A 26744-nucleotide genomic window follows, 5' to 3' on the forward strand; every position below is an offset into this window, starting at 1 on the left:
ATTAGTGTTCTAGAGTTCATATTGCACAATGTTGTCAGCCCAGCAATGTGACCATGAAAGCTAGCACAAAGGATCGTTGCATCATTTTTAGTACAAAAAATAGCTCTGTTTGTCATTAGTATGACATTTCAGTGAAACATCCCTATTTCATGCAGAAATCAAACAGCAACAATTTCAAAATCATTTATTCAAAACCCATTTTCCATTGAAAAAACTTTTCTTTTTTGAAATTCTACAATTCACGTCATCACATGTTCAGTGGCAATTCCTGGGCTTTTGCCTACAGTCACCACCATTTAAGAACTGCCTCATCACACATCAGATTAAGAGGATTGCCCAGCCTGGTCCAGATACTTTATCCATCTCAGTTCAACCCAGCTGTTAGCATTTTCTCCTCACAAGTCATCAGACATCGTTACTTTCTCTAACTCCTTTTAACTGTGGATCTTAGACCAATCCAATTTCTGTGTGACATGAATACCTCAATACACTTGTCTTTCTTAACCATTGCTCAATATTTAATATAGACACTCTCAACTTCTTAGTCTGTTCCCAACTACTATCTTTAACTGTGAGTAATTCACTGAGAATGCCTAACACAGCACTTTTTCAGTTCCTTAGTAGGAGAATGGGAGCAAAATTTGTACATAAGGGTAAGATGAATAACAGCTCTCTGATAGAGATATTTGGACAAGCAAATGCTAAACATCTGTGAAAAGTTCATGCTCTGGAAACCTTTCTGTGAGTTATCAGCAGGTTTTTGCCTACCTGAGCAATACACATATTGCAAAGTGCAAGAAAAGAGCAACATAASATGTTTTTTATTTGCAAATTTAATCATGAATCACTTTTTTTCCTAAATGCTCAACTGGCTCAAGATGCCATCGGATGTACTTTTGCTTCAGTTTCCATCTGTGAAGGATTTGTGAACAGCTGCAGTGTGTTGTTCTTAACGGTTTGCAAGAAATGGTCTCTGTAGCTTGTTTCTGACTGGATCTTCAGCCAAATATTGAGCCCTGATGGGTGCAGCAAGATCCATCAGTATACTCAATTAAGGAAAATGCGTCCTTTTTGTTCCCTCACGAAATTCTGCTCAAACTGATCCCTGTCTAGGTCTATGGAATCCAGAATTATCTAGTTGGGTAGATCTTTTACATTTTTCAAACAGGTATATGAATAAACTTGCATAAACTGAAATATTTCAGACCTTTCAAGGCCACAGATCATGTACATCTTGCACACTTGCCACTCACTGCTGTGTCTCCCAGGCATAAGAGGGAATATCCCTGAAGGATATGAACAGATGGCAAAGCCTAACTCTCTACTGCAGCATGGTCTKAAGAACTGGAAGCTGTTCTTCAGCATGCATGGGGCTGGATCATCAGCAGATCATACACTGGAGGCATGCAGAGATGCCAAAGGGCAGCCTGGATGCGGTGCCTTCCTCCTCAGGAGGAGTTGCCTGGGCCAGAGGCTGTGCATGGGAGGCTCAGGTGCCAGCATCTGATGGCCACTGCATGTGATGGCTGAAGTTGTCTAGCTCTGCAGTGAGGACAAACTGAAACAGGCTGCTGGTTGCAAAACTCCCTGATGACTACATATACCTTATGRATGCTGATACTACTAGCTTGAAGTGCCAATGGGGAACCAACACCCCATGGTACCAAGCAGATTGTTTGTACATAGAAGAATATCTTACCCAAAACACTTGTGCAAACAGACTTGTGARTAAATCTCTAGACAGACTACATGCTGCTCTGAGTGCTGGAACTGAGCCCTAGGAGTACATTTAAACCRGGACTGAGAGCAGATGGCAACAGTCCTGCAGCTTGGTTCAACCTATATCATGGGTTGAATTTGGACTAGCCCAGTGCCACTCCCACCCAAACTGGGCAAGTTCTGCATCTCCATGCTCAGGCCAGGCCAGACCTAACGTTCAGCTCAAACCTGTCTTCTTTTCACCTCCACCAGAGCCAGGGGTTTGGCTGGTAAAAAGCAAATTTCCCTGCTACCAAGGTAGACCTGGTAATTCCTTTCAGCCCTATTCCTGTCCTGCATTGCACAAAGAAGCTGTGGAAGGTCACATAAATTTCACTAGGACCGGGCAGGAAGTCTGAAATAACTTTGCAAGAGGAAGGAGAAAAAAMAGGATCTCTAGGGAGTACAATAAATTGCTACCTTCTTCCCAAAGGCTCCTATGAAACGCTTGAAAAAGTGACCTCATTAATTAATGAGATAGGTTAATACTCTCTCCACATACTCTTCCTAATTGCAATTCTGTCATTCACAGAGAATTCTTAAAGCCATATTGATTATTCAAAGCTTTGTTCAATCAATAAAGTAATAAACCATGTATGCTTAAAAAAACGATTAAGAAGCTAAATACATGAGACACTTTAAAGAAGCCACGTCCTTCTGCAGCCCACTTAGCAGGTAAGAGCAAGCCATGGGTAAATATGTTTTAATGTCCTTGTCWAATTGGAATGAGTAATTGTCTCATAAATTGTCTCACAATTCCTAATCCATGTACAAAGCATTTCCAAACAGAAATCATCCTGAACAGTAACTCTCAATTTTCACTAGGTGCTTGATGCATGGATGGCCTGCAGAAACAATAGTCATTGACGAGCCATGTGAACGAGACCTAGAAGAGACCTTGGCCAACAAGAGACACCCTCTGCCTCTCTGAGCCTCCTGCTAAAGGGAAAGTAGGGCTGGAGGACCCAGGAATCCTGAATGCCAAGTCTATTTTGGAAGCTGCAGAAAATTCTCAGTGCTGTAGCTAAAGCTTCATTATTGCAAATAGAAACAAAAAAAAAGAAAGAAAGAAAGAAAGAAAAGAAAACAGCTGATGTCTCACTTTATCCSCATGAAGTCAAAACCCTGTTCAGCCCTGGTTTGAGATGTATCTGCTGGAGTCAGAGCAGAAAGGCCAAGCAAATCCATTCCTCTCCCCACCTTGGTCTCCATATGGCTGATCATCCTCCAATTCTGCTTCTCCTTAACCACAACCTTCCTGCACTGAGCATCCACGTTAGCCTGCAARTGATACCTGCAGCGTCACCACTCCTGCTTTCACAGGTACCATGCCGTATTGCAGTGAGGAGGAAATCTGGTGCACGAGACTGCCAATCATCTCAGGTCTCACAAGTCAAACATCCTACCATTATTCAAGCTATCATTCTGGAGACATGGGTAAGTGCAGATATCCTCATTCCCCCAACTCTTTTGTAGCCCAGGGTTTGAAATCCTGTTCTATGATGGTACTGGGTGTTACTGGAAAATCTATCAGTAAAGCAATCTGAGTTTGAAACTGCTTCTGTTCAGAGAAGGAAATCTCCAGTTACCGTTTTGGCCAAGCCTCATGCTCCTTTAGATAAACAAATGGCATCAATTCATAGGACATATCATGAATTTGGAGATAACAGTACCTCTGGGTTTCTAACTAGAAAGGATCCCAGGTAAGTGCTCAAAGATTGCAGGAAAAGAGGAAGAGATAATTCCCAGTTGGGGTGGTGGGGTTTTTTTTCCTTTTTTTTTTTTTTTTTTTTTTTTTAAGAACATTACAATTTAACAGCTACAGGCGTTGTTGAACATAAATAAATAACGTGGAGAACTGGGACATGCTAAGCTCTGTGATTGCATAAATATTCAAGCTGCAAAAGAAGTAGAAGATTTCAAAGGTGCAAACCTAATTACAGAGTTGTTATCTCTCCCCCTGTAGTAATTCAAACATAAAGAACACTTCCCCATAGGCTAGGAAGCGACTATAGCACAAAACTGAAATGCTGAACCTGAAAAATACAATATCCTGCCATATCTCAGCATCAACTCACACTCACACACACAATATGTTCACTTCAAAAACTAAAGGCACAACCTGGCCTGCTGCACTTCCTCCCATGAGCAGAGGGTCRGGGCTCATATCCCCTCCGAGGCAAGTAATTGCTTTTCCTCACTTACAGGCTGATGATATGTTTGTACTTTCTCTCCTTGCAGTTCACTGTCGTGTTCAGTGCTGTCAGGATTGGCAACAGCAGGCATAAGCTGACACTGGTGATAGGCTTGCCTCATGGCTCTCCAAGACTTTCGTGTCAGTGCCGCTGGGCTGCTCCTCCTAGTCTTTCCTCCTGCCATCTCCTTCTGTCTTGCTTTCTTGTTGGATTTCCCCACCCTGTGCACAGCCTTGTATGGCACTGGTCTCCTTCTCCTTGTGCATGGCTATCTGCAGGTACACCTGGAGAAGGTCTTATCTTGAAGGCCTTGGAATGCTTCTGTGGGCTGTGTGCAATGCTGGACAGTGCTTAAGGTCCCCTCGCTGCTCTGCAAATGCTGTGCGAAGGAGCCCAAACTTCACCCAAGTTTTGCAACCAGCACCCTTATCCTGAGAACTGAGGGCTTACTTGAAAGCCCTCACCTTCCTGCTTCTGCCCTATCCCTCCAGCGAGCTGCTGCTGGCCCGTCTGTGATCAGAATTGACTCTGCCTGCTGTTATGCTCCTACAGGTGCCAGCACAGAGGAGCCCCATGTAAGCCATACAAAGACTGGGCCAGTGCCATCTCTGCTGGGCTCAGAGCTGCGGCAGGAGGATGGCAGACAGGGTGGATCTGTGAGTGYGTGTGTGTTGGGGGGGGGCACAGAGAGCTCCCTTGCCTCACCAGGGAAGACAAAAATACCTGGGCTGCCCTTAAAGTATGAATGTTCCCTTTCTGCCCTGCTGAAGCCCCCATGGGCATTTCAAGAGTGAAAATCTGAGTATCCCACCACCAAATCCCCTGTAATGTGCTTCTTGGCAGCCCCTACATCCATCCCAGGGCCAAAGCCCTGCAGAGGAGCAGCAGTGGGAAGTTTACAGTAACCAGGTCCATTTCCTGCATGGCTGGGGTCTCCCAAAGTTTGATACCGCTGGCCCATTTTGGTCCCAGAGGTGAGAGAAACATCTCACAGGAAAAAGGACTGTGCTCATCTTAGGTGAGCTGGCTCAGAGCCTTGGCAGAGTACCTTCTCTCAGCTCTGTTGTCCTTCCACAGTGGTTCTTCTCAGAGGTGAGGATGTGTTTGGTCTCTGTCTATGTTTCTGCAACACTGCCACAGAGAGACAGTGACTCCAGCAAACTCTCCCTCAAGGTGTTTCATGGCCATAGTTTGCACCTAGATCCCTTCAACCTCAATGTTTCCCACTCTGGATTTGCAGGAAAACTGATCTTCATTCATGCAGAGGCTAGGGGTTGCGTCAAAGCCATGGCACCGAAAGCAGAGGAAGAAGCAGAAAAATGGGCTCCTTGATTTGCAGTTTTTGAGGAGATTAACAAGTATATCTTCTCCCAAGTCTCTGATCAGTGGTCTGGAGTCTTCAGAGGCATTGCAGATCAGCATGCTTTCCAGAGCAGCCCTGGGGGAGCTGTTTTCACTTGTATTTTCTTTCACTCTATTTTATAGTATTTCAGAGCACAGCACACACAATATCACAGTATGAGTAGAATGACAGTAGAAATACTCCATTATTTTTATTTTCTTTTTATATCATTAATGGCAACCAACACTGAATGAAACGTTCATTTTCCAGCACTTCTTGTTCATACTGCAGCTCAGGGACCTGTGCCTGGATTTGCCCAGACTGCTTTTAGCACTAACAAAGAGAAACTGGAACATGGAGCACAACTCAGCCTTCAATGGGAGATGAGAATAAATGTCTTTGGCTGGATAGTCCTGTTTCTCCAGTGACTGTGAAGAGGGTGAGGGGATTTGCTCAGGTGCACCTTGACCTGTGTCAGAAGAACAAAGTGAAATGATGCCTATGATAGCAGAGCCTTGTTTCAGGGACCCAGGAGTCCCCTTGCAGCCCATTTTAACAGACCATGCTAGGAAAGGGGCCAACACAGCCCTGAAAAGACACTCTTGCTTTCTGCCCTTTCTGAGGCTGCCTGCTTCTACATAAGTAATTTAGGAAGACCCCAGCACAGACTATTGGGCTAAGCAGGTTAATCAGCAGATTAACAGCAGGTTAAAGCTGACAGATAAAGCAGATGATGAACTGCTCMAAGCTCTCCTCTCCTTGTGCTGTTGGTGATGAGTAGAAACATCACCAAGAGGAAGGCAGCACTTGCTGTCCTRGCTCAGGGGCTCATGTGCAGAGTCCAGTGTCACCAGCTCCTTGCTTGAGGATAAAGTGTAAAACAGTGTAGTGCCACTGCAATCRCTGGCCACAGCTCAGTGAACTCAGTGCATGCAGGTTTATGTCATCTGCAGGCTGGCAATTTTGGATTTGATCTCACCAACAGTAGGGCCAGCAAAGCAAAACTGGGGCACATCTGGACAGGCTGTTGTTTGAGACATACTGTCTGTTCATCCTGTTCACCCTGGACAGGGACAACTTCAAAGTGTTTGGCATAGCCCTGTCCTTCACTATTCTGCCACTAGTTCTGCAAATTTATTATGTGTTTCCATCAGTTCTTACCACAGAGAAAGTTTACCACTGAGGAAGCAAAAATGCCACATAGACCACTGACCCATCTGAGCTCCCTCTCGCATAGCTTTTGCTGAAATAATAGCTGAATATCCTTAACAGAATGAGTTTGAACACCAGTACCCTCTCTGTTGAATAGATCTATGGAAGAATGTTTGGAATTTCTCAGCAGGAAAATGTGATTTCTGCATAATTGTCTCCACTGTCAAGAAAAAACACAGTTGAAAACCTTCCAGCAAGCTCTAGGCCAAGTTGTGTCAGTGAKAGGAGACCTGCACAGGGGGATCTCTGCTCTTCCCAATCCTCACACTGACTGTGATACCAAGTTCCCTGCTCAGAGGTACCAAAGCTGGCCTCAGCTTTTTGGGCTTGCTACACTACAGKTGCCAAAGGAGAGAGCTTCTCCAGCCAGGAATCAGTGATCTGCTGTGATATTGCTCATGAAATCAATTCCACAGCCTTGCTGAGCATATGCTCTAAGCTGCTGTCCATGCCACAGCTAGAGACTAGGTCTCAGTTGCATCCCATAGGAAGAAGGTGAGTGCAGCTGGAAKGCAACTGCCTCCAAACTTGCTCAAGACTCCCTGGTCACCATACCTTTACATTATGTAAGCCCTATTCACCACGTGATAAACACCCAAGATGGGGATTGTGCATCCTGGGATGCAGGACACTTGGGAAGAGGATGCTGCATCCAGCACTGAGCTCAGCCTAAGCAGCAGGGCCTCCACACCGCAAAGCCCTGCAAGAGCAATGTAGACCAGCTGCATCACAGGTTTTGAAAGTAGCACTGGGGAGTGAGGAAAGAGGAGYTGGACAAGGCTCTTGGGGGTACCATTTCCCCAGACAGAGGCCTTTGCTGGATCCAGCACTTCTGAGATGCTGGTTTGGATTTCACTGTCTGCATAGTGAGTAACATCATCTTGGCGGAGCAACAGCACCATCTACTGCTCCAGGGAACAGTGCATCACTGACACAGTTCCCAGCTTCCTCCCACATCATCACCTTTCTATCTGCCAGATGATTTTAACCTCATCCTGGYCATAGCCCATAACGACTGCGTTCATATTCTGTAAATGGCTTCCCCTCCCACCAGAAGCAGCTATGTCTGAGTAGATGTTTTGRTAGAAACATAAATGTGCTCCCATGAAGGACAGAGCCATCACAGAGCCTCCAGGAGGCTTTGCTGGTCCTCTGGTATTCTGTAACCCTTATGTGCAGCTCCTCAGCTATTCCAGTGGAGGACTCCACACACTTTCCTAGGGCACCTCCATCCTACTTCAGCCTGGATCCCCACAGCACAGGGATGGGCAGTCTGGGAYCTGGCTGGTTAGGGTCTCTCTCCAACATCAAGCAATGCACTTCAGATAAGGGGCTTGTGAGCCACAGAGAAAAGTGTAGTTACATCTAGAGGTGAACACAGAAGGGACCAGTCTTATACTACCATCCTGCCGAGCCCTCTAGCAGAGAGCAATGTAGATGCTCATATACATCTCTGATACTGTCTGAACTGTTTGTGGGTCTCTGGGCATGGTACTGATGATAGCACAGGTTATATTATCTCCAGTCCAGCCAGGAGAAGGTTAATAAACTATGGCAGCCTTGGTCAGCCCTGACCTATACACTTGCCCTAGGAAGTGARTTTGAAGGAAGAGAAGAGAAAGAAGGGGCCTGTCCTCACCAGGAAATGAAGGAAAATACATGCTGAGGTGGGACTCATGCTTCCRTTTGCTGTCACTGTGTGTGGGGATGACTGTATCTCACTGTCCAAAGGGCTTGGCAGTTGAATGAAAACTTTATTCACTTTTTGCTTTGCCAGGGACCGGATGACAACCCACCATGAGTGATGCAAGATGCACTGTTCCCCAGAAAGCRGAAGCTGACATAGCAGAGTTATGCAAAGGGAGTCATGTCACCCCACTATTGTGTCCTGATCTCACAGCAAGGCAAATTACTGGGAAATTTACACTTTTACACCATCCATGATGCTGAGGGCCTTGGGAACCTCAGATCTCTCAGCCCTGCCCTCCAGTAAAGTACAGACATACCAGGACATCTCCTCTCACAGTGTCAAGAGAAGAAACACAGGCTGAACTGGAGGACTGTCAGCAATGGTGTCTGAAAGGTTAAGACATTTGAAGTTCTGCATCTTGGGGGGAGGGGGGGAGACACAGTATTTTTAGACATCTGTGGCTCTGTATGCATGTATGTATATATGTCTGCAAGAATAACTCTGTGTGCATGCACTTGCCTGCCTGGAGTTCTGGTAGGGGGATGCTCTGTGCCTGGTGGGTGCGATGCTTGTGCAGTGTCCCCAAGGAGAACTCAAAGCTGCATCACAGAGTGGCAGCAGTACAACTCCCACACTGTGGCCCTGGGAGGATGGAGATCTCCGCGAGGTGGCAGCAAGAGCCTACAGAGGAAGCAGAGATGCTGGGAAGGCTACAAGCTGCCCTGCCTAGCTGCAGAGATAAGCCAGAAGCAAAGCAATAATCACATTGGCCTGGGAAGATGGGGTGGGACCCAGATGGAATGAAGAATTCACCTCGGGGTGACACCAGGTTGGTCTCCGGGAAGAGCATCCCATGGGAGATGCAGGCTATAGGAGTGATGGTTTACCTCGATTTGAAGCTCAAGCAGTTTCGTACTGAATGCAGCACCTTTGAAAAGGATCTTGTCATGTGGGGCAAGGGCACCCAGCTCTGAGAGCTGGCTATGACTGAGATCTGCATTTCAGAGGTTTTGCCAAGACCAGAGACCTGCATCATCAAATGCTTGAGGGCCATCTCTGGAGGCAGTACCATGGAAGCAGCTCTGGGGCAATGGTGGCTCATGGGCTGTATTACATCCACAGCCAAAACCTGTGTGAGGGACAAGCTGGGGAAGGTTTCCCACTCCTTCACCCTGTCCAGCACACAGACAACTCCATGGACAGACTCCAGCATAAGGGACACACCCCAGCCCTGTGGTGACAAAGGCCACCCCCAGCAAAGGTACTGCCCTAGGCACCTCAGTCAGTCTACCCTGGCATAAAAGGAGCTYGAGGTACAAAAGGCACTTCTGCTCATAACTGTAGCCAGAGCCCAGTGACCAGGCCCACAGGTGCTTTCTGTCACCAGATGCAGGTCTCGGRGGCAGAAAGGAGCTTCCAGGCATCCTGAGAGGAGCATAAGAAATATTTTGGAGGGCTGAAATGAAAGGAGCTATGTGAAGGGAACTCTCTAAAGCACAGGGCTGGACACTCCTCAGCTGAGGACAGTAAGCTCAATTCAGTTTGGAGATGGTACCGAAGCAGTGTGAAATGCCTCCTTTTGCAGGTGCTGAAATGAAGCCTTCATATCTCTAACTTTTTTCCACTGCCCTTTTAGACATATAATTAATTTCCTCAGACTTGGGTCTTCCCAAGTATTCCCTCTGGTTCCCTCCAGAGAACCCAAATCCAATCAACTCTACCAATTCTAGAGAATATTTTCAGCCATCAAATAATATTCACTTAACTGCTCCAAAATATTCCATCTAGCTCCTCTCATTGTAGTTCCAAGATCAATAAAGCCACCATATTTTCCCAGGGCTTAGCTGTTGTGCTCAGCTAACTAATCCCCTTCACACCAGGGGTGAGGACTGTCCTAGGAGACCGCAAGCTAGGATTCTGGACTCATTCCACCCTTAGGCCTCTCTGTCCTTGCCCCAGCCTGTGAGCTGGCTGCCCTAGTTGCCCCTTATTGAAGAAGTCCGAAACTTGGGCCGACACCATCCATCACCAAAGATCTACACACAGCCTAGCTGAGAGATCCTATCTTGACAAATAGTCCCYGCTCTTTCTGCATGGGCTCCTCACACAAGATCTACTCCATCCTTATCCGTGGTCCCTCTGGACATTGTTCTTCCCGTTCCAGCCCCATTCACTGCCCCACGATGTTCATAAACAGCTCACCGACCTCTTAGCGCCTGCTCATTCCTATATACTCAGTGCCATGACTGCTCACCCATCCCACCCCACCTCCTCTCTTTGCCTGCGGTGCAGCATCTCAATACAGTTACTTACTGCACCAAACCAATAAACAGCCCTCAAGGACTGAAGTAGCCCCACTGATGCTGGAATCCATCCCTGGACATCAGTTCCAGAGCTCAGTAATGCCTGTGTCAGTCTGGATCCCTTCCCTGCAGCAAATGAATTCACACTGATGCCAGAGTTATTAAAGTTTGGCTGTGGGTTCATGAAGGATGGCAGCATGCCAGTGCCACCTCCCTATTCCATCCTCTTCCTTCTAATGGACTCAGGATGTTAATTAATAGCTAATTGCTAATATCTTACATTCCTCCAATGGTTCAACAAGGAACCTCAAATCATTTTGCAAACACTTGTTACAGTCCCCTGCTTTGTGACTGGGAAAGTTACAACACATAATTTGCTGATAACCAAGGTCTAGATCAGCAGCTTACCCCAGTCCTGATCCCTGACTCTAACCATTGACCCGCTCCACTTCTCCTTCTATGTAGTTGGCTGGCTCCCAAATGGCAGCCTTTTATAATACCTTAAAGGCAAGCTGCCTAGAAGTCAGCCCTGCAGAGACCTAAGGCGGGGAAACAAAGAGTTAAACAATATACTGATATGCTGATGAGCTCATCTGAGCTGGAATATGCTCCATTGTTTATTAGACTCTCAACAGAGCCCAGTAGAAAACATCCAGAAGGATGCTAGACTGAGGATCAGCCTGGTTTAKGAGAGCAGGACCTTCTCCTGCAGCTCATCCCACCCCCAGCAGGGTGGAGAAGCTGTCCTTCACCATTCACCATGTAAGTAGGACTGTTTTCCTAGGGTTTGGTTCTTCGGGTGGTGCAAAGGGAGAGGGAGAAACAGCACGGCACGGCTGGGGACTGTTCTCTCACTGAGCCCTAAAAAGGAACTTACAGATGTTCCTTGCTCAGCAAGGAGAAGACTATGAGCTCGTTGCTGGGACCATCTAAACTATGAGTAATGCTGAAAAGCTGCTCCTAAGGGACACAGGATGCTGGGCCCAACCCAGCTCTTCTACACTAGCAAATGGACACTGACTATGTCTCAACTTACATCCAAGATCTGGTGTGGCCTGTATACAATGCGAAATCCCCAGACAGATTGTCCTATTTCTCCACCCCTAGTCTGAAAGTGTAAGTAGTCYTTCTGCAGGGACGTCTCCACTTAGTAACCACCAGCCCCCTCCTTACTCTGGGGGTAATTAGGAGGGTGGGGAAGGGAGGAGAAGGCAGTGGGGCTCTTAACATTCAAGCCTTGCACTGACAAAACTCTCCCTGTCTTCTTTCACAGCAGAGACTGCTTGGGCCAGCACAATCTGAACCTCTTAGGGGTGATAGAGAGCTGGACAGGCGAAGCTGCTCCTTCGGTGCCTGCAGGAGCCTGCGGGTGGATTCCTCTGCTGAGTACTCAGGGAATGTTTAATGCAACCGGCTGCCTCATCTCCCGGAGCGAGCTGCTACACACTGGGACAACAGCGGCACAGCATGGTGAGTGAGCTCTCTGAACGCTCAGTTCCTTCTCAGGGGATTTCCTGCCCTGACTCCCATCTGCTCCCTTCCTGCTCTGTGCCCCTCCAAGCCCCATTGATTGTGATTGTCTGGCCAAGGGGATCCCAGGAAGGGGGGCCAATGCCATACTGTGAGCACTGGTCCTTCTTTCATTAACTTCTTTTGGGACTGTGCCACCTCTGGCACAAAGAGCGAAGATGCTGTCACAGGTCAGTGCCTCCTAGCATTCAGGTCCCTGGAGGGAAGCGTGAAGCTGCTGGGCTGTGAGCTTTCTGAGGAATAAACCAGGGGACAGGTCCTACACCTTCAGAAAGCAGCAATTCTCCATTGCCTAGCTTRCTTAGTTTCTTAGGGAATTCAGGCATGTTGTGTCACTGAACGTACATCTTGTGCATATTGACTTTGAACCTACTAGTCAGTCTGAATTAAATTTGGCCAGGGTTAGGTGTGTTACAGACATTAAGTTCCTGAAAAGTGCATGCATAGACATGTCTGTCAGTTCAGTAGTCTCCTTTCCCACTCATACCTCAGCCTGTTTAGAGGGTCAGTCACACACAGGTCCACTGGAGCAGCTAATCCGTGCTCCTGACAAGCATGGACCCACAACTGTCATCTAGGAGGGTCCCTGAGAAGCATAAACCCACAACTGCCATCTAGGAGTGTCCTGTCCTGAAGTTAAACAGAAAGACCTTGTACAGAAGTGGACTGAGACAGCCCAGAGTAGCAGGAAAAGCCATCTCACTTTGCTTATATTTCACAGTGTTATGGTTTCCTCACAGTTGGGATCCACCAAYGAGGGCTTTGCTGCCCATATTGTGAGATGGTAGGCAGAACACATCTTCCAGCTGAAAGGCAAATGAACCCTTTGGGTGTTACATCAAAGTTCTGCAGAGCATCTGATGCTGAGATCTACCAGGGGAATGACCCAAGCTGTTTGACTGCTGAGAAAAACCTCAGTGGGCTGTGCAGCATTGGGGAGGGTCTGGAGGGTCCTTTTCYGTGGGACAGTTTGTGGATTTTGTGAAGTAGTATCTAAACAGTGGCTGATGGAAAGTTCAATCATCAGATATTCTCCTAACATGTACCTCATAGATCTGCTATGTGCAGAGTTGGAGATATGACCTGGTGTTGGAGGTATAGCTATGGCAAGCCAGAGACCTGCAGCCAGGTCGGGTACTAGTAGGGGAAGCATAAGCACATCTGTATTCAGGTAGTCTTCCATTGACTTGATCCATAGCTAACCTGCACCTGAATCCAGCAGTGGTAGTGGCACTCACTCAGCTTGCTTGAGGACAATTAATGAGTAAAGCTCTCAGGAGAAACCTGGATTTTAAGCCACACCATCCTCTTCTCCCTTGGTGTAAATCAGAACAGACTACATCCAGGAAGTGCAGGGCTCACTCTGCTTTTTCTTCAAAATTTTCTTTCCCATGATGCTTATTTCCCAGAGGTGTTGCAGGACAGCTTTCTTCAGGAAGGTAGTTTGATAACAAATAGAAAAGGAAAATATATCCACAGAGAAAATTGATCTGGATTTCCATCAAAGTTTGGCAGCTGGTTTTAAGAACCCTTATCTTTCCCCCCAATTATTTATATGATAAAATGCTGGGCAGAAACCTTGGCTCCAGCTCCTCCACATGATCCTGCACATAGCAGCATCAGCACCAATACCTATGGCTCAGGCACTGCTCYGCTCTCTGCCTGGGGCAAGTTCATGCTGCCTCTGCACCATGGTGCTCCTGTGGGATAGCATTGACCTAATCCTAAAACAGCATTAGACACCTAATCCTAAAACACCTAATCCAGCTTCAGGATGCAGAGAGAGCTGTTCATGAGGAAGAGCTGGATGGAGCTGGACACTGAGCCTGGGGCAGATTGTCTCTGTCCAAGCTCATCTGGTGTTCCTAGCCTTGCAAAATGGGAGGAGGAAGTGGCAGAAACAAGGCAGAAACAAACTCCTGAAGAGTCAGAGCTGCTTCTGCATGCAAAGAGAAGACAGGCAGCAGAGGACTGTATTTGGGAGAGTAAAGACAGCCCTTGCACAGCCAGGAAGACACAGACCCAGGTTGAGGAACAAGATTTTCAGACTAGCCTCTTGCACCACTCATAGCACAGCTTTTGCCACATCTGGAGTTTGTTTTGATGATCCCAGATCCTGGGTGCTTATATTTTCATCTCAGTCTTTAAGGTTTCTAAAGGATTTCCAGTCTCTATGGTTGCAGAAAGACCTGATACAGGTCCCTGTAAGAACACAGAGACTGTCAGGGAAATTAAATCACCTGAAATGAGATGATTCATCAAGGCCCTCAGGGATCCATAAGGATCTCAGTGTTTTGTGAGGCCATCTTCTACCTCTGGCTGTGTGAGGTTGGCAGCATTCCATTCGAGGGGGAGAGATTCTCCATTGCATGGGCATTCCTCCAGAATGATCCTTCCCCCTGTATTGATGAGGGAGCCTGTAGGTCCCCAAGGCAATACCAAATTTCCCCTAGAGGAACATCTCATTGGCCTCATAGCTGATAGCTACTGCTGCTGGGAACTGATGGGAAAGGAAGCCTCGCCACAGAATCACAGAATCACAGAATCACAGAATCACAGAATTGGTAAGGTTGGAAGGGACCTCAGGAGATCATCTAGTCCAACCTCCCTGCTCAAGCAGGGTCACCTAGAGCATGTTAGACAGGGTTGCAWCCAGGTGGGCTTTGAATATCTCCAGAGAAGGAGACTCTACAACCTCTCTGGGCAACCTCTTCCKGTTCTCCGTCACTCTCACAGTGAAGAAATTCCTCCTCACATTCCGGCAGAACTTCCTGTGGCTCAGTTTTGCCCATTGCCTCTTGTCCTTTCGCATGGGACAACTGAAAAGAACTTAGCCTCATCTCCTTGACACCCTCCCTTCAGATATTTACACACATTGATAAGATCTCCCCTCAGTCTTCTCTTCTCCAGGCTGAGAAAAGGTTGAAGGACCCAGAGCAGAGTGCTCAGCTGCACTCTGCTCAGTCTGAGGCTATCTCCTGTTCCTCTAGTTTGTTCCCTGGTTGTGCTACCCAGCCATCTCCTTCCTGCTGTGACTGGCATGCAGCAATGCTGTGCAGCTCATCAATCAGCTGCACCTTGGAGACTAATTTCCTTTGGTCTTTGGGTGGAGGTAGTGTTTGTCCAAGGTAAGTTAGATTACTTCAAAGCACATCCTGTGCTCTGTCCTGAAGGTACATACACCCTACCCACTACAGCCTAATCCTCCTCTCATCATCAACCATTTAACCTCCACAAGATGCAAGAGGTACCCAAAAAAGTAGATGATGGAGTAAGATGGAGAATCCTTGGAGACACTAAAACCCACCTGGAAGGGACAGTCCAGAAAAAGTGCAAGTACATCTTCCCACACGGAAGAGGTTGCTCTTGCAGACTCTGTGGCTGCACAGCTCCCTATGAAGCAAAAATGGCTAGAAAAATGGTGGCACAGCTACAAATTTGTTCCTAACAGAAAGAGCCAAAGTATGATTGGGCTCACCTTTCTAGCTGTGCTTTTCAAGATAGCAGTCAGCTAGGAGGGATGAAGTCAGTGTGCGGCACTGCTTTGGCACTAGGCTCCCCCAGCACCATTAGCAAGAASGCTCCAATATGTCCTTCAGCTCAAAAACTGAACCACCACATAAAGAAGTAAAAGGGCAAAAGGAGAAGTAGCATCGCGTGGGGCTCCCTCCTATGAAAYGAAGCAGAAAATGAGATATTCTGCTATTAGTTCCACTGCTGACAGATGCCCAGATTTTAGGCACAGAAGCAGCACGCCACCAGACATGATATCCGAGATATGCTCTGGAGGCATTTTCAAGCTATCAAAAAGTCATCTGCTGAAGCTCTCCTTACAACAGTAATGATTAAGAAATTTGAGAGGAATCTGATAGTATTATCCTGCCAGACTTCTCAGTACAACCATCTCATCATCAAAAATGAGCACATCTGTGAGGAATTAGGGATGGAGCACAGGCAGAACAGGAACTGAAATCATGCACGTTAACCCTCCCAAGAGCAGTGGATGTATGCAATGCTAGCAAACAAACTCCCAGCAACATGTAGGGAGTGAAATCCTTCACTAGCTAATGCTAGGGAAAGCACACTAAGCCTCATGCAAAAGCACAGAGAACAATACAAAACAGAAAACATAGATTAAAGGAAAAGGAGTAAATTGGGAAAAAATGTGATCAAACTGCTCTGCCAGGAAGTGCCACCATCTGGGAATTGTGATGAGAGGGATGATTATGCCAGAAAACAAAAGRAAAAAAGATAATCCACTCTAATGCAGATGCATGCTTGGAAGGAAGAGAATGGTTTCTGCATGAATATGAGATTAATGATCTGCAAAGCCAAGAGGAAGGTTCTCTGCAAATCACAGAGTACCTCAGATACAAAGGCAGGGCAGAAGCACATAGACAAGCAGGGAGTGAGCCCAAAAGACAGGGCAGAACAGACTGCATTAGACCGCTGAGATATGAGAGCTGGGCATTATTCCAGAGAAGAAAGCAAATTTCCAACCTCAAAGCCAAATTAGAATTACATAGTGGCCTAATCTTAAAACCTCTCCATGAAGGATGTTAYGAGGGGAAAACCAGGAAAGCCCATGACTACCTAGGGTGAAATTTCATCCAGAAGCAYGAGAAAGCTTGGATTTGAGTTAGAAGAGGGAGGATCACAGCCCRGTAACACTATGAACAAGACAGTTGGTATCCAGGCAGCACCCATCAGTCAAGCAAGACGTTATCCAGGRTCTGGGCTGCTCGAAATGTTTTTGGAGGACTGGGCTGGTTCCTGGAAAGGTTGGAGCTGGAAGCAGAGCAAAGATCCACACAGAGCCAGCCTCGCTGTGTCTCCTGGACACTGGAGAAGATGTGCCATTGCAAATAGTATCCATCACCCTTCATATTCCCTTGGCTTTTCTTTTTTTGCTTGTTGGTTCAAGTTTGGCAAACCTGAAACATCACAAAATATATTAGTGCTACTAGATCTGCATTTCTGTAACAAAAGAGTAYATGAGTGTGTGTGTGTTGCCAAGGGAGTGTGTGTGTGGGGGGGGGTGCATAGCTGAAAAATTGCATCTGGCTCTATTCAAAATAAACCACGAACCTGGGCARGGGTCACTGACAAAAGAACAAGGGTGGTGTTGGGTGCTCCCAGCCACTCTTCCCCAGATGGGCAGTGGACTCAGYATGACCCAAATACCAATGGGTTTCCTTAAGGCTGCACCTCTGCAGCTGTGCTGGTTTTGTAGCTCCTGTGCAGCTGCATTCCCTCTATGTGGTACATGCTCTCACATGGATTAGCAGTAGYAGGAAATGAGCTGGGACCTCTGGGCTTCGTTCTCATCTTATTTATTTCTTGTTGCTGCCTGCTGCCACCAAAGGCTATGTCATACGCAGGATGCAAATCCAGAAAGGTATCACCATGCCTTCTGATGAGCCATTCCAAAGGTTCATTAGAATAAAAGTGAATTCAAGGGTGGCCACTGCTGAACTGAGCAAATATACATAGTCTGTTGTGCTGTCTGTGTCAAAAAAAAATGACCAAAGAGGGGCTCTAAATGAACTACTCTGAATCAAAGCACACTTAGGCTCAAAGCTTGTGCTGTGCTTAGGAAGAACTATGTTTGCTAGATCAGCAATGGACAGGGCACAGAGACYTGATGGCTCTGCCCATCCACCTGAGGTGCATCAGGGGGTTGTGCCCAGGCCAGCATAGACACGCCCAGGGGCTTGACCACTTTCCCTTGGTATGGAGAGCCCTATAAAGAGTGCTTACAGGATTAGGCTGGGCATAAATCACTAGTTTTTCTGCTTTCTCGTGCTGGCAGTAGGCTGGTGCAAGGTGCTGGACTGCTCCAGGCTGGCACTGCTGTCACACTCCTATTGCTGCCTGTATACCCAAGGGCTGAAGGGTCTGAATGGCAGACAAAGCATGACCTCCAGGCTAGGATCAGTCGCAGCCCTCCTCTTACAGCTGAGCCCCTTGGGGAAAACCCAGAAGCTCAGGCATGAGTTTACCTTAGAATAACATCCTAGCTGTGAAATATCTATGTGTGTGGCCTCTTCTGCTCTCCTCACCCTTGGTACCCTGCACAGGTTCATCTCTGCTGGGCTTCCCAGCAGCAAGTCAGACCGTGCAGGGTGTGGAATGCTCACTGATCCACCTTCATGCCCTTGTGTCCACAGCAGAGCCCTGAGGAAATAGCGGTTTATGTAATGCTCGTCCCTTCCCATTTACCGTCATGTAAAGTGATAAAAGCACTTAGCTTCTGAGAAAATGTATTTCCTTCTTGATCTGGTGAAAAAATAATGCMGTTCCAGGGCCCCTGAGTAAGTCTCATTGCTGACCCTGCCATTGTAAGGCGTAGCATCTCATTATGCACCCACTACCGGGTCCAAGAGTGTTCCAGAGCAGCCGGCCCAGCTTACAGTTGGAGAAATATTTACTGTCTGACAAGGACTTTCCTGTCTCCCATCCTTTGCATTCAGAAAGGAAAACAGAAGTCCCTGTCTGTGCCAGCACAGGTAGTAGGTCTGTCTTCCCCATTTTGGTAGCCTGGGAAATAGAGTCACAGTGTCAAAGGTGAGCCAGAGTCATTCCAGGGATCTAGGAAGCACCTGAAACTGGAACCCACATCCTCATTCCCAGGGCAGTCTTGTTTCCTGTGCTGCAGTGCTATGAGGCTCGCATGTCTGAGCTGGATGTGATAATGAGGAAGATCCAGCCCCAGGAGACCCTCAGGAGGCACTCAGCCCAGGACACAGGAGGCTCTCAGCCATCCTGCTGTGCGGTCTTGACTTTGGCACACAAGGGTTGTGACAATGTTTCAAGGTGCTGAGGTKTAAGTAAGTTGGGTAAAGGGTGTAAAACAGGTCTAGGGGTACAGACCTCTTCTCCACAGCCTGCTGCCTGTGGTACCATGCTGACAGCAGCAGCACAACCAGTCTTGCTGGCAGGTGATTGTAAAGTAACCAGCACCCAGCTACTCCCCTGAAAATAACTCCCTGMGAGGCTCAGGGCAGTAGGTCTCCATGGACACCTAGCTATCTCACCACTACACTTCTGTGGAAGTTGGAAGCTGGTAAACTGGAAGATCTAAGCACACAGCCTGTCCTAGGGCCCATGGAGAGTGGCAATGAGACTCCTACAGACCTCCTCAGTGCCTTCCTACCAGTGAGACTCAATTCCTAAATTTTGTTGCTCACACATGTGCTGCTCTTCTTTCCCTGAAGTGACCCACAAACCCTTCTCCGCCTTCATTTGAAGTGATCAGAGTGTATGCATTTGTTAATCAACAAAATGGAGAACACCTAATCCATTCATCCAGTACTAGCCCTCTGTTCTTTATCTTTCATTCATCTCAGATCTCCTCTTCGGATCCGGTCACCATGGAAATATCTCCAAAAAGCCCTAATGGGAGTGAAAAATCACCTCAGTCCAAGGAGCTGCTGCCCAGTAACACAGCCAGCACCCTGTGTATCAGCTCTCGGAGCGAGTCTGTCTTGACTAGCGAACCCAGAAGCAAGTGGGACATATACCGCAAGCCCATCACCGTTGTGTCTGTCGGAGCAGCTGTGTTCCTCTTTGGGGTGGTTATTACCAGCCTGTCTTGCATCCAGTCCAAGAACAAAGATATTTACAAAATGTGTGGTCCAGCTTTCCTGTCCATGGGACTGATGCTCCTTGTTTGTGGCCTTGTCTGGATCCCGATCATCCGGAAGAAGCAAAAGCAGAGACAGAAGTCAAAGTTTCTTCAGCGCCTCAAGTCTTTCTTCTTTAACCACTGAAGGCAGTGCAGAAATGCTCCCCTGCCCTCTACTCACCTGTGCTGATTAGTCATAAAAAAAAAATAATAAATAAAGTGTTCTTGTTGTCTCCTAGAGAAATTCAACCCAGTCTCTTCCCTATAAGTGAACACACTGTGCCAGTACCCAGTGTGAAAGTAAACTTTGTGTTTTACCTAGGAATCCCAGAAAAAGAAAGCCAAATTTTCCAGCTAAACCTAGCAAGGAAAGTCCAAGCTGTCTGCATTGCCATCATATACAGTAACCAGCCCTACGTCATGTACTGGGAAATACAAAGTTAAGCTTGTCTCTACCAAGTAGCTTCTGCAAGATAYGTCAGCAGAGAATGTCCTGTTCTCTGGGGAACCCTCCTGTTCAGAGGGGAACCTATCAGCTACAGAGCATGGATAAATACTGATTTGAACATTGTTGACTGCAGATAGTAGTTCAGACCTGGAAAATGGGAAGCAAGATATGGTTTGCCCAGGGTCAGTWGAGACGTGAAGTAGGACAGTATAGTTCCAGACTACTTTGTATCAGGAGAGGCCACCAGAACAAGGAACACACATTACCAAAGTTTAGGAGGCTCAGACATGAAGCCCATGGCCAGGACTTTCCTGTTGTTGTTCTGTAATGATGGCTGGCTCACATATGGCTGTAAACTGGTGCTCACAGTGGAGTGATGGCATATATTTATTCYTTTACAGAGTCAAGGCAAGGAGCAGCAGCACAAGCAGCATGGTTTGAGGGTTTTTTTTGGTTTGTTTTTTGTTTGTTTGTTTGTTTGTTTTGATCTCTTGTGCAGAGGGTGTTTAATAAAGGCTGTTCCTCAAGGCCTGCAAAGGCAAAGTTGTTTTGAAGCATCTCTCCACATGTGTTGATGTTTTCTGCCAGAGCCACCCACAAACCTGAACTATCAGCTGTTTCACAAAACCAGAACTGAACCACAGGCAAGTGAGACAGGTTCTTTATCTCCAACATTCTCCATTCCTTCCTTTAATAAATGTGTGCCCTGAGGCAATTTACCAAGAAAAGCAAGAATACTTCCCACATGTTTTTGTTTTTATTTGGTATTTTCAGCAGACATGATTTACTTTAAAAGACAAATTTGAAGTATAAATTCCTAATCTGCAGAATCATCGTGGGGCTGGATGGCAAAACTTGGATTCATATAAATGGGTCTTCAACGTCCAGCTCCTACTCTGCATTCAGGCACTGATAAGAGTCTGATTTTTTATTAGTGCTGATCCAGTCTGAATCCTACTGCAGCCCCTCAGCAAGTTTGTACAGCTGGTTAGACCTCCTCGTTTGTACTTTCAAGCTCTGCAACATCTTTGTGCAACAGATTGTAATGATCCTTTCAAACTTTCCAATCCCAGGAGCAAAGCTTAGCTGGTGCCTGCTGTCCTATCTCCAAGGAGTACTCCCATCTGGACCCAYGGACCAGGCCTATTAAGAGACAGTGAGAGCTTCTTGATCTGGTGGTTACCTGGGCATGAAGTCCAAGAAAGATTAGATTAGAGAAGCAGAGAATCTACAGTATTCTGCACTGACTGAGGATCCTGGTCATCAACAGAGTCTGCAATAAGTTTTGATAACTTCACATGTGTTACTAGAACTAGTGTGAGTAAAGAAAACAGCCAGGAATGCTGGAGGCTCTGGATACCTTCAGGTAACACAGCAACAGTGGAGGACAACTTGGCCTGCTTCTCCAGGTAGGTAGGAACTCATGGTCAGTTAAAATGGAGACATGTTCAGGGCAACRAAGGATCATGAAGCTGTCACTGTGGCAACTGTACTCACGACCAAGAGCTGATTCCATGCGATGAAATATTTAATCTCCGTTATCTCTGGCTGAACTCTCTTATAAATGAAATCAGTGTCACATAACTGAAATTGGTGCCACATAGCATCTCTGCCTGCTAATATCGTSTAGGGTTCCCATGGCTCAAAGCTTTCAAGTTGAATCATTTGTGCTACCAAAGTCTCAAAAAAGTTGGCTAACAAGATAAGCTAGGGAGCTCGGGCTCATCTAGTCACTGCTGCCAGGCTCCAGACAGTACATGATCAAGGAGGTACTGTCCCATGCACCTGGATATCTCCTTCACCAGTGATCAGARAGTTTGAGGAGGCAGCTCTCAGCCTGTCTGTGGACACTTGTTGGATTGGTAGCTGACACAGGGCAGCTGGATTACAAGTACTTGAGCAATGCAGGTTCCCTTAGGATTAGCTTGACCCTGAGTTTTACTTTCTGAGCTGTGCGTTTCCCTGACCAGATGGTGTCAGGTTTGTGAGTGGGGTGTACAAAGCAAGTGACCTGGCACTGGATCTGGTAAACCTCCATTTATTCTTTACCTATTCATCATGCTATTTTGCTTGCTTTTTTAAAATCTTGACTTGGCACTAGGCAGAAGTCTATTGAGTTAGCCRCAAAAGGTAGAGAAGGTTCACCTAAAGCTTCTGCTTAAGGCACAACTGCAGTCAAAAAAGCAGACAAAASATCAGGACTTGTGAGGGAGAAATTACAGATTAATGTGAAATAACACTAACTGGAATATGACTGGCTTCAGCATGGAGAACTGCTCACCTGAGCACAGACAGGAGTCCTAAAGCTGCAAAGTCCGGAAAAGGCAACTGAAAATGTTCACTGCTGCAGAGAACTCTGCTGTGGCACACGACTGCTCAGCCTGGGCTTGCTGTCTGAAGGGATGTGATATGAGCACTTAAAGTATCAAATAGCCTAGAGAGAGGAAATGGGAGGTCCTGTTCTCCATGCTTCATGACCAAGGACAAGGAGACAGTCAGTGAAATGTTGATGTGATAAGAAGTCACTGAGACCAAGAACTTAGTGGGATTCCTCACTGGTCATTTATATCAAGAATATTAGATTTAATTAAAGTAAAAAATTCCCAAGGGACTTTTATCTTCCTGCTTCAGTCTCACATGCGTTGTTCCGTACCATCTTGTGGAGTTACTACCCCATTCTCTGGACTACCTGCTGCCAGAGAGGGGAAGCTGTGTTATAAGGTATGTGGGATACATCATAGCGTAGCAACCAGGCAACACCAAGCAGGGTGGGTTCACTTCAGACAGTGGGAGAAGAGTGGGTTTGGCACTGAAGGGCTCTGGGCTGTCTGGGGGTGCTGGCTGCATGCCCTTGATAAGAATGCTCAGATCTGAGAATCTGCCCAGTGGACTCTTCTCATAGGTATGACATGGGTACGAAAAAGTGGTTTCTTGAGCCTGAGAAGGGAATGGAGCCTGTCCAGGTGAAGATAAAAGGTAATAGCCTAGGGATCAGCAAGGCTTGCTGAAAAGAGGAGTGAGATTTATGAGGTGTATCTTGACTATTTCTACCTATTTCTTTAGGGGGGACAGTAGGGTAAAGGGATTAAACTATTAACTGAAGGAAAAAGCTAGATTAACAGCCTGAAGCTCAAGATGCAGATGGAAGTTCAGCAACAGAGTGGGAACCCCCAATTTATTTCACAGGGTACAAATGCCTGATTACTACCAGGGGCTGTGCATGAACAGCAAAGAGCTCCCAGCACTGGGAAATGGATCATTCCCTTGAGGTAAGCAAGGCTGAGCTGGAACAATTTAAAGAGACAGAGATGCAAAATAGCCTACAGGCAGCCTGCAAACTGTTCACAWGGATTTGGTGAAGGACTGACCTAAAAGGTATGTCCTAATGAGGCCCAGAAAAAACCCACATGGCCCATTGGTAATCTTAAGGCAGCTGCATAGGTGGAATATAACCTAGGAATATATAACCTATTCCTAGATGGAACATAAACAGGAAATTAAAGGAGCTAGAGGAAGCAGGCACTGCAAAGAGTGTTTGGGATGATCGTAATATGCTAAAATTCATCAAAAGCAGGAGGTCAGATAGGACTGCTTGGTAGCCAGCATACAAAAGGAGATGATAAGGCTACAGAAAAGTTCAGTGGTTTCTTTGTGATTCCCACCCTAGACAATTCTTTTTAGCAGCTCCTGTTTAGCAGAGCCAGGTCAGCTGGAGATAAAGCTACAGGAAGCAAGAGACTAAACAAGGGTCAGCACGATGCCAGCACCAGCCTCCTGGGAGCCCGAAGGAGCTCGGCTGTGAGGGATCATAGTTGCTGTTCAAAGTGTGCCATGGCATCGCAAACAGGAACTGTGGTCCAGGACTGGCAGGATGGCAGGGTAGCTCCTATCTACAGCAGGAGCTCTGGAGGGGACCTGAGGGCTCMCAGCCTGCGGAGCCTACAGATGGCCTACAGAGAAGCAAAATGGTGGTGTCTCTAATTAAAAAAATAGATTGCTTAGCCATGGACAAACTGTGTAAGAAGGAGCCTGTGAGGCTTCTGTGAAAGGAAATGCTGCCTCAGTGCCATGGGATGGGGAGAAAGGTCTTTTTTATGAAACAAAGTACAGAGCAAAAATCATTTCCAGAGTGGGGAATAGTAAGCTCCAAGGTCCCCAAGGACTACTCCTTAGTCTGTTCTACTCAACATCTTTTCTTGGAGATCAATGAACCTCTAGATCCCACTGCCAGGGTGGCTGTAGAGGCAAGTGGTATCAGTGGATATAAAACACGGTTATGAGCAACAGACCCATAGACACAGTAAGAGAACRGACTGAGATATGCCCTCTAGCATCAATAATATAGCAACAGTGGATCCTGGAGAAGTCCATGGGGAGTGGACTGCAGAAAGTGCTGGGTTCACATGCTGTCCCCAAATAGCACCTGCTGTTGTCACTGCTGGAGACTCTATCATGCTAGAAGGACCTTTGATCTGACTGTAGACAGCTCATTTCTTATGGTCATTYACACGCACCAGCAAAGCACTCTTTTACAGCTTCCCAGTATTCTTCTGTTATGTCCTTCACGTAATATTGTAGCCTATTTGAATCCTGGTGCAACAGTTGGGATCAGGCCTAAGAAATCCACGTTTTAAGTAAATATCAGGTTAGCTAGCAAAYGTAATTATGTCCAGCTCTTACTAAAGCAAGATTAGCTGTGATCTGCCAACTTCCCCTGTTCTATAAAAAGAGCAGGAAATCCATTACAAAATTCATTATCTCTGCAGAGCAGCTCAAAGAGGAAATGTTTCTTCTGCATCTCAAAGGTCATCCACCCACCCACCCCCTACCAGCAAACCCACTGAGCAGGCTCTGCTACCAGATGACATCTCGCTACAGTGGTGTATGCAAACGGCTTTGAAGCTAATTTTTAATGAAAATTAAACCCGGGCTTGAGCTGTGCTGYGCTGTGAAGCAGAGCTGCAGGATGGGACCCAGAGCCAGCCAGCTTTCTTGGAGACAAGCCCCAAAGATATCATATGTCTGTGTTACATACCTCTCTCTGAGGATGTTTAATTGTGTTTTATCTCACTTCCATAAGTGGTATTCATCCCCGGGGTAATCCAGATTTCTGTAGATGTTACATAGCTGCTCACACTAACCCCTTTCTCTGGAGAATTTGGGAGTTTAAATTATTTGACTGTAGAAGGAAACACGTAGCAGCCAGGGTTTGTAATCATACAGGTATTCCTCTGAGCACACCCATTACTCCTTCCAGTAAACCTTGCTTTGGGCATCCTGAGACCATGGGGACTCGCCTTCCTGAGTCCCCACTGGGATATCAGCTTCACACTGTGGCTCAGYATTAGCCCAGCCTCCAGTCTGATGTGCACCCCAAAAAGCTGCTAGTCCTTTTTTTGCCTTTGCCTCTTTGCACGCTAGGACACAGACTACACTGTGTGCCAGCAGAGATSAGCCGCAAGCACCGTTGCCTCCCTCAAACACGGCAGCAGCCCTTCCTYGTCCTTAACCAGCTCCTAGCAGGGGCCAGGACGAATCCTCAGGATGAAAGGTCAGCCACTGTTAAGTGCTCAGTGAGTTTGAAACCCCACAGAAAAAAAACACACTCCTTCATATTTTCACATGACATGTTAGGAATGCAGAAACTATCACACCAGCCCAGACTTGCACCAGGGCCCTGCTGGGAAGGGCGCAGGAAAACTGCAAGACACAGAAGAGAGCAAACCTACCCCAGCACTGCACCTTAACCTCACTAGAAGACAAGTGGGAGTGCTCAAACTGGACTTTCACCCCAAATCATCATCAGAGGTGGTAAATCTGGTTATTCCTCAGATCCACTCGGGTATTTCTATGACTTGAGTATTTCCGGGTGAGGAAACGCCTCCGGCTGTGCGGAGATGCTTGGGGCTGTGGGGAACATGTAGCCAGTCCTAGCAAGGGCTGGGCATTCCCCTGGCAGGAGCTGGGTATTGCAGCAACAAAAGTAGTTCAAGTAGTTGAGCCTTTTTATTTTCTTTTCCCTTTTCTTTTCTTTTTTCTTTTCTTTTTCTTTTTTATTTTCTCTTTTCTCTTTTCTTTTCTCTTTTTTTTCCCTTTTCTTTTCTTTTTTATTTTCTTTTTTTTCAAAAACTCAATAGGACTATCATGTTGCAACAGAAGTCAGCACCAAAGAGGAAACTGGAAACTGTTTATTTAAAATGCCCTGACAAAGGATGTTTAAAGCTCTGCTCATCTGCAAGCAGAGTCATCGAGGGAGGACAGGAGAAATCTGGTTTCCTGTGTTAATCTGCTTTGCAGCCTGAATCATCAGGAGCCCAGCAATTCAGCATGCCGCAGAAGGCAAAAGTTCAGGTGCTTTGGAGATGCTAATCTCTCTCCAAGCCTCTTTTGTCAAGAACCCGGGCAGGAAAATCACACAAAAAAACAAGCTTTCTCTTGAGGTAGCTGGTGCAGCCTAGTTTTATCTGATCTGAAATAACAGCCCTTCCGCAGCCTGGCTGAAAATTGGGATAAAGAGACGAGTAAAGCGCAGCCCAGCGTGGGGACGGGGCCCTCCTGGCAAGCTCCAAGACTAACATGTTCTCAGGGCGCTTCGCAGCAGCGGTGCTCGCGCGGGAGGCCGCGGGGGCGCGCAGCCCG

At 46.8% G+C, this 26744-nt stretch overlaps 1 protein-coding gene across 2 annotated transcripts; it reads left to right on the top strand.

Annotated features, from left to right (window-relative positions):
- Window positions 1-11586: 11586 nt before the first annotated feature.
- Window positions 11587-20849, top strand: PIRT (phosphoinositide interacting regulator of transient receptor potential channels). 2 transcript variants are annotated; one of them, XM_085306865.1, is made up of 3 exons: window positions 11587-11616; window positions 11774-11970; window positions 19380-20849. In XM_085306865.1, the coding sequence occupies exons 2-3, from the start codon at window positions 11905-11907 to the stop codon at window positions 19800-19802; spliced, it is 489 nt and encodes a 162-aa protein (XP_085162991.1). In that variant the 5' UTR covers window positions 11587-11616; window positions 11774-11904; the 3' UTR covers window positions 19803-20849. The 2 variants fall into 2 exon arrangements, with proteins under 2 accessions (XP_085162991.1, XP_085162993.1); XM_085306867.1 differs by lacking the exon at window positions 11587-11616 and having other exon boundaries at window positions 11770-11970.
- Window positions 20850-26744: the final 5895 nt, after the last annotated feature.

This window comes from Rhea americana, unplaced genomic scaffold (genome assembly GCF_003343005.1).
Source record: "Rhea americana isolate MKP2758 unplaced genomic scaffold, rheAme1 scaffold_249, whole genome shotgun sequence".
In the NCBI taxonomy this organism is placed as follows: Eukaryota; Metazoa; Chordata; class Aves; order Rheiformes; family Rheidae; genus Rhea; species Rhea americana.

Excerpts from the sequence above, each read along its gene's own strand:
- PIRT (XM_085306865.1), top strand. The coding sequence starts at position 11,905 with ATGCAACCGGCTGCCTCATCTCCCGGAGCGAGCTGCTACACACTGGGA. Across the intron at positions 11,971-19,379 it reads GACAACAGCGGCACAGCATG|ATCTCCTCTTCGGATCCGGT; the intron begins GTGAGTGAGCTC and ends CATTCATCTCAG.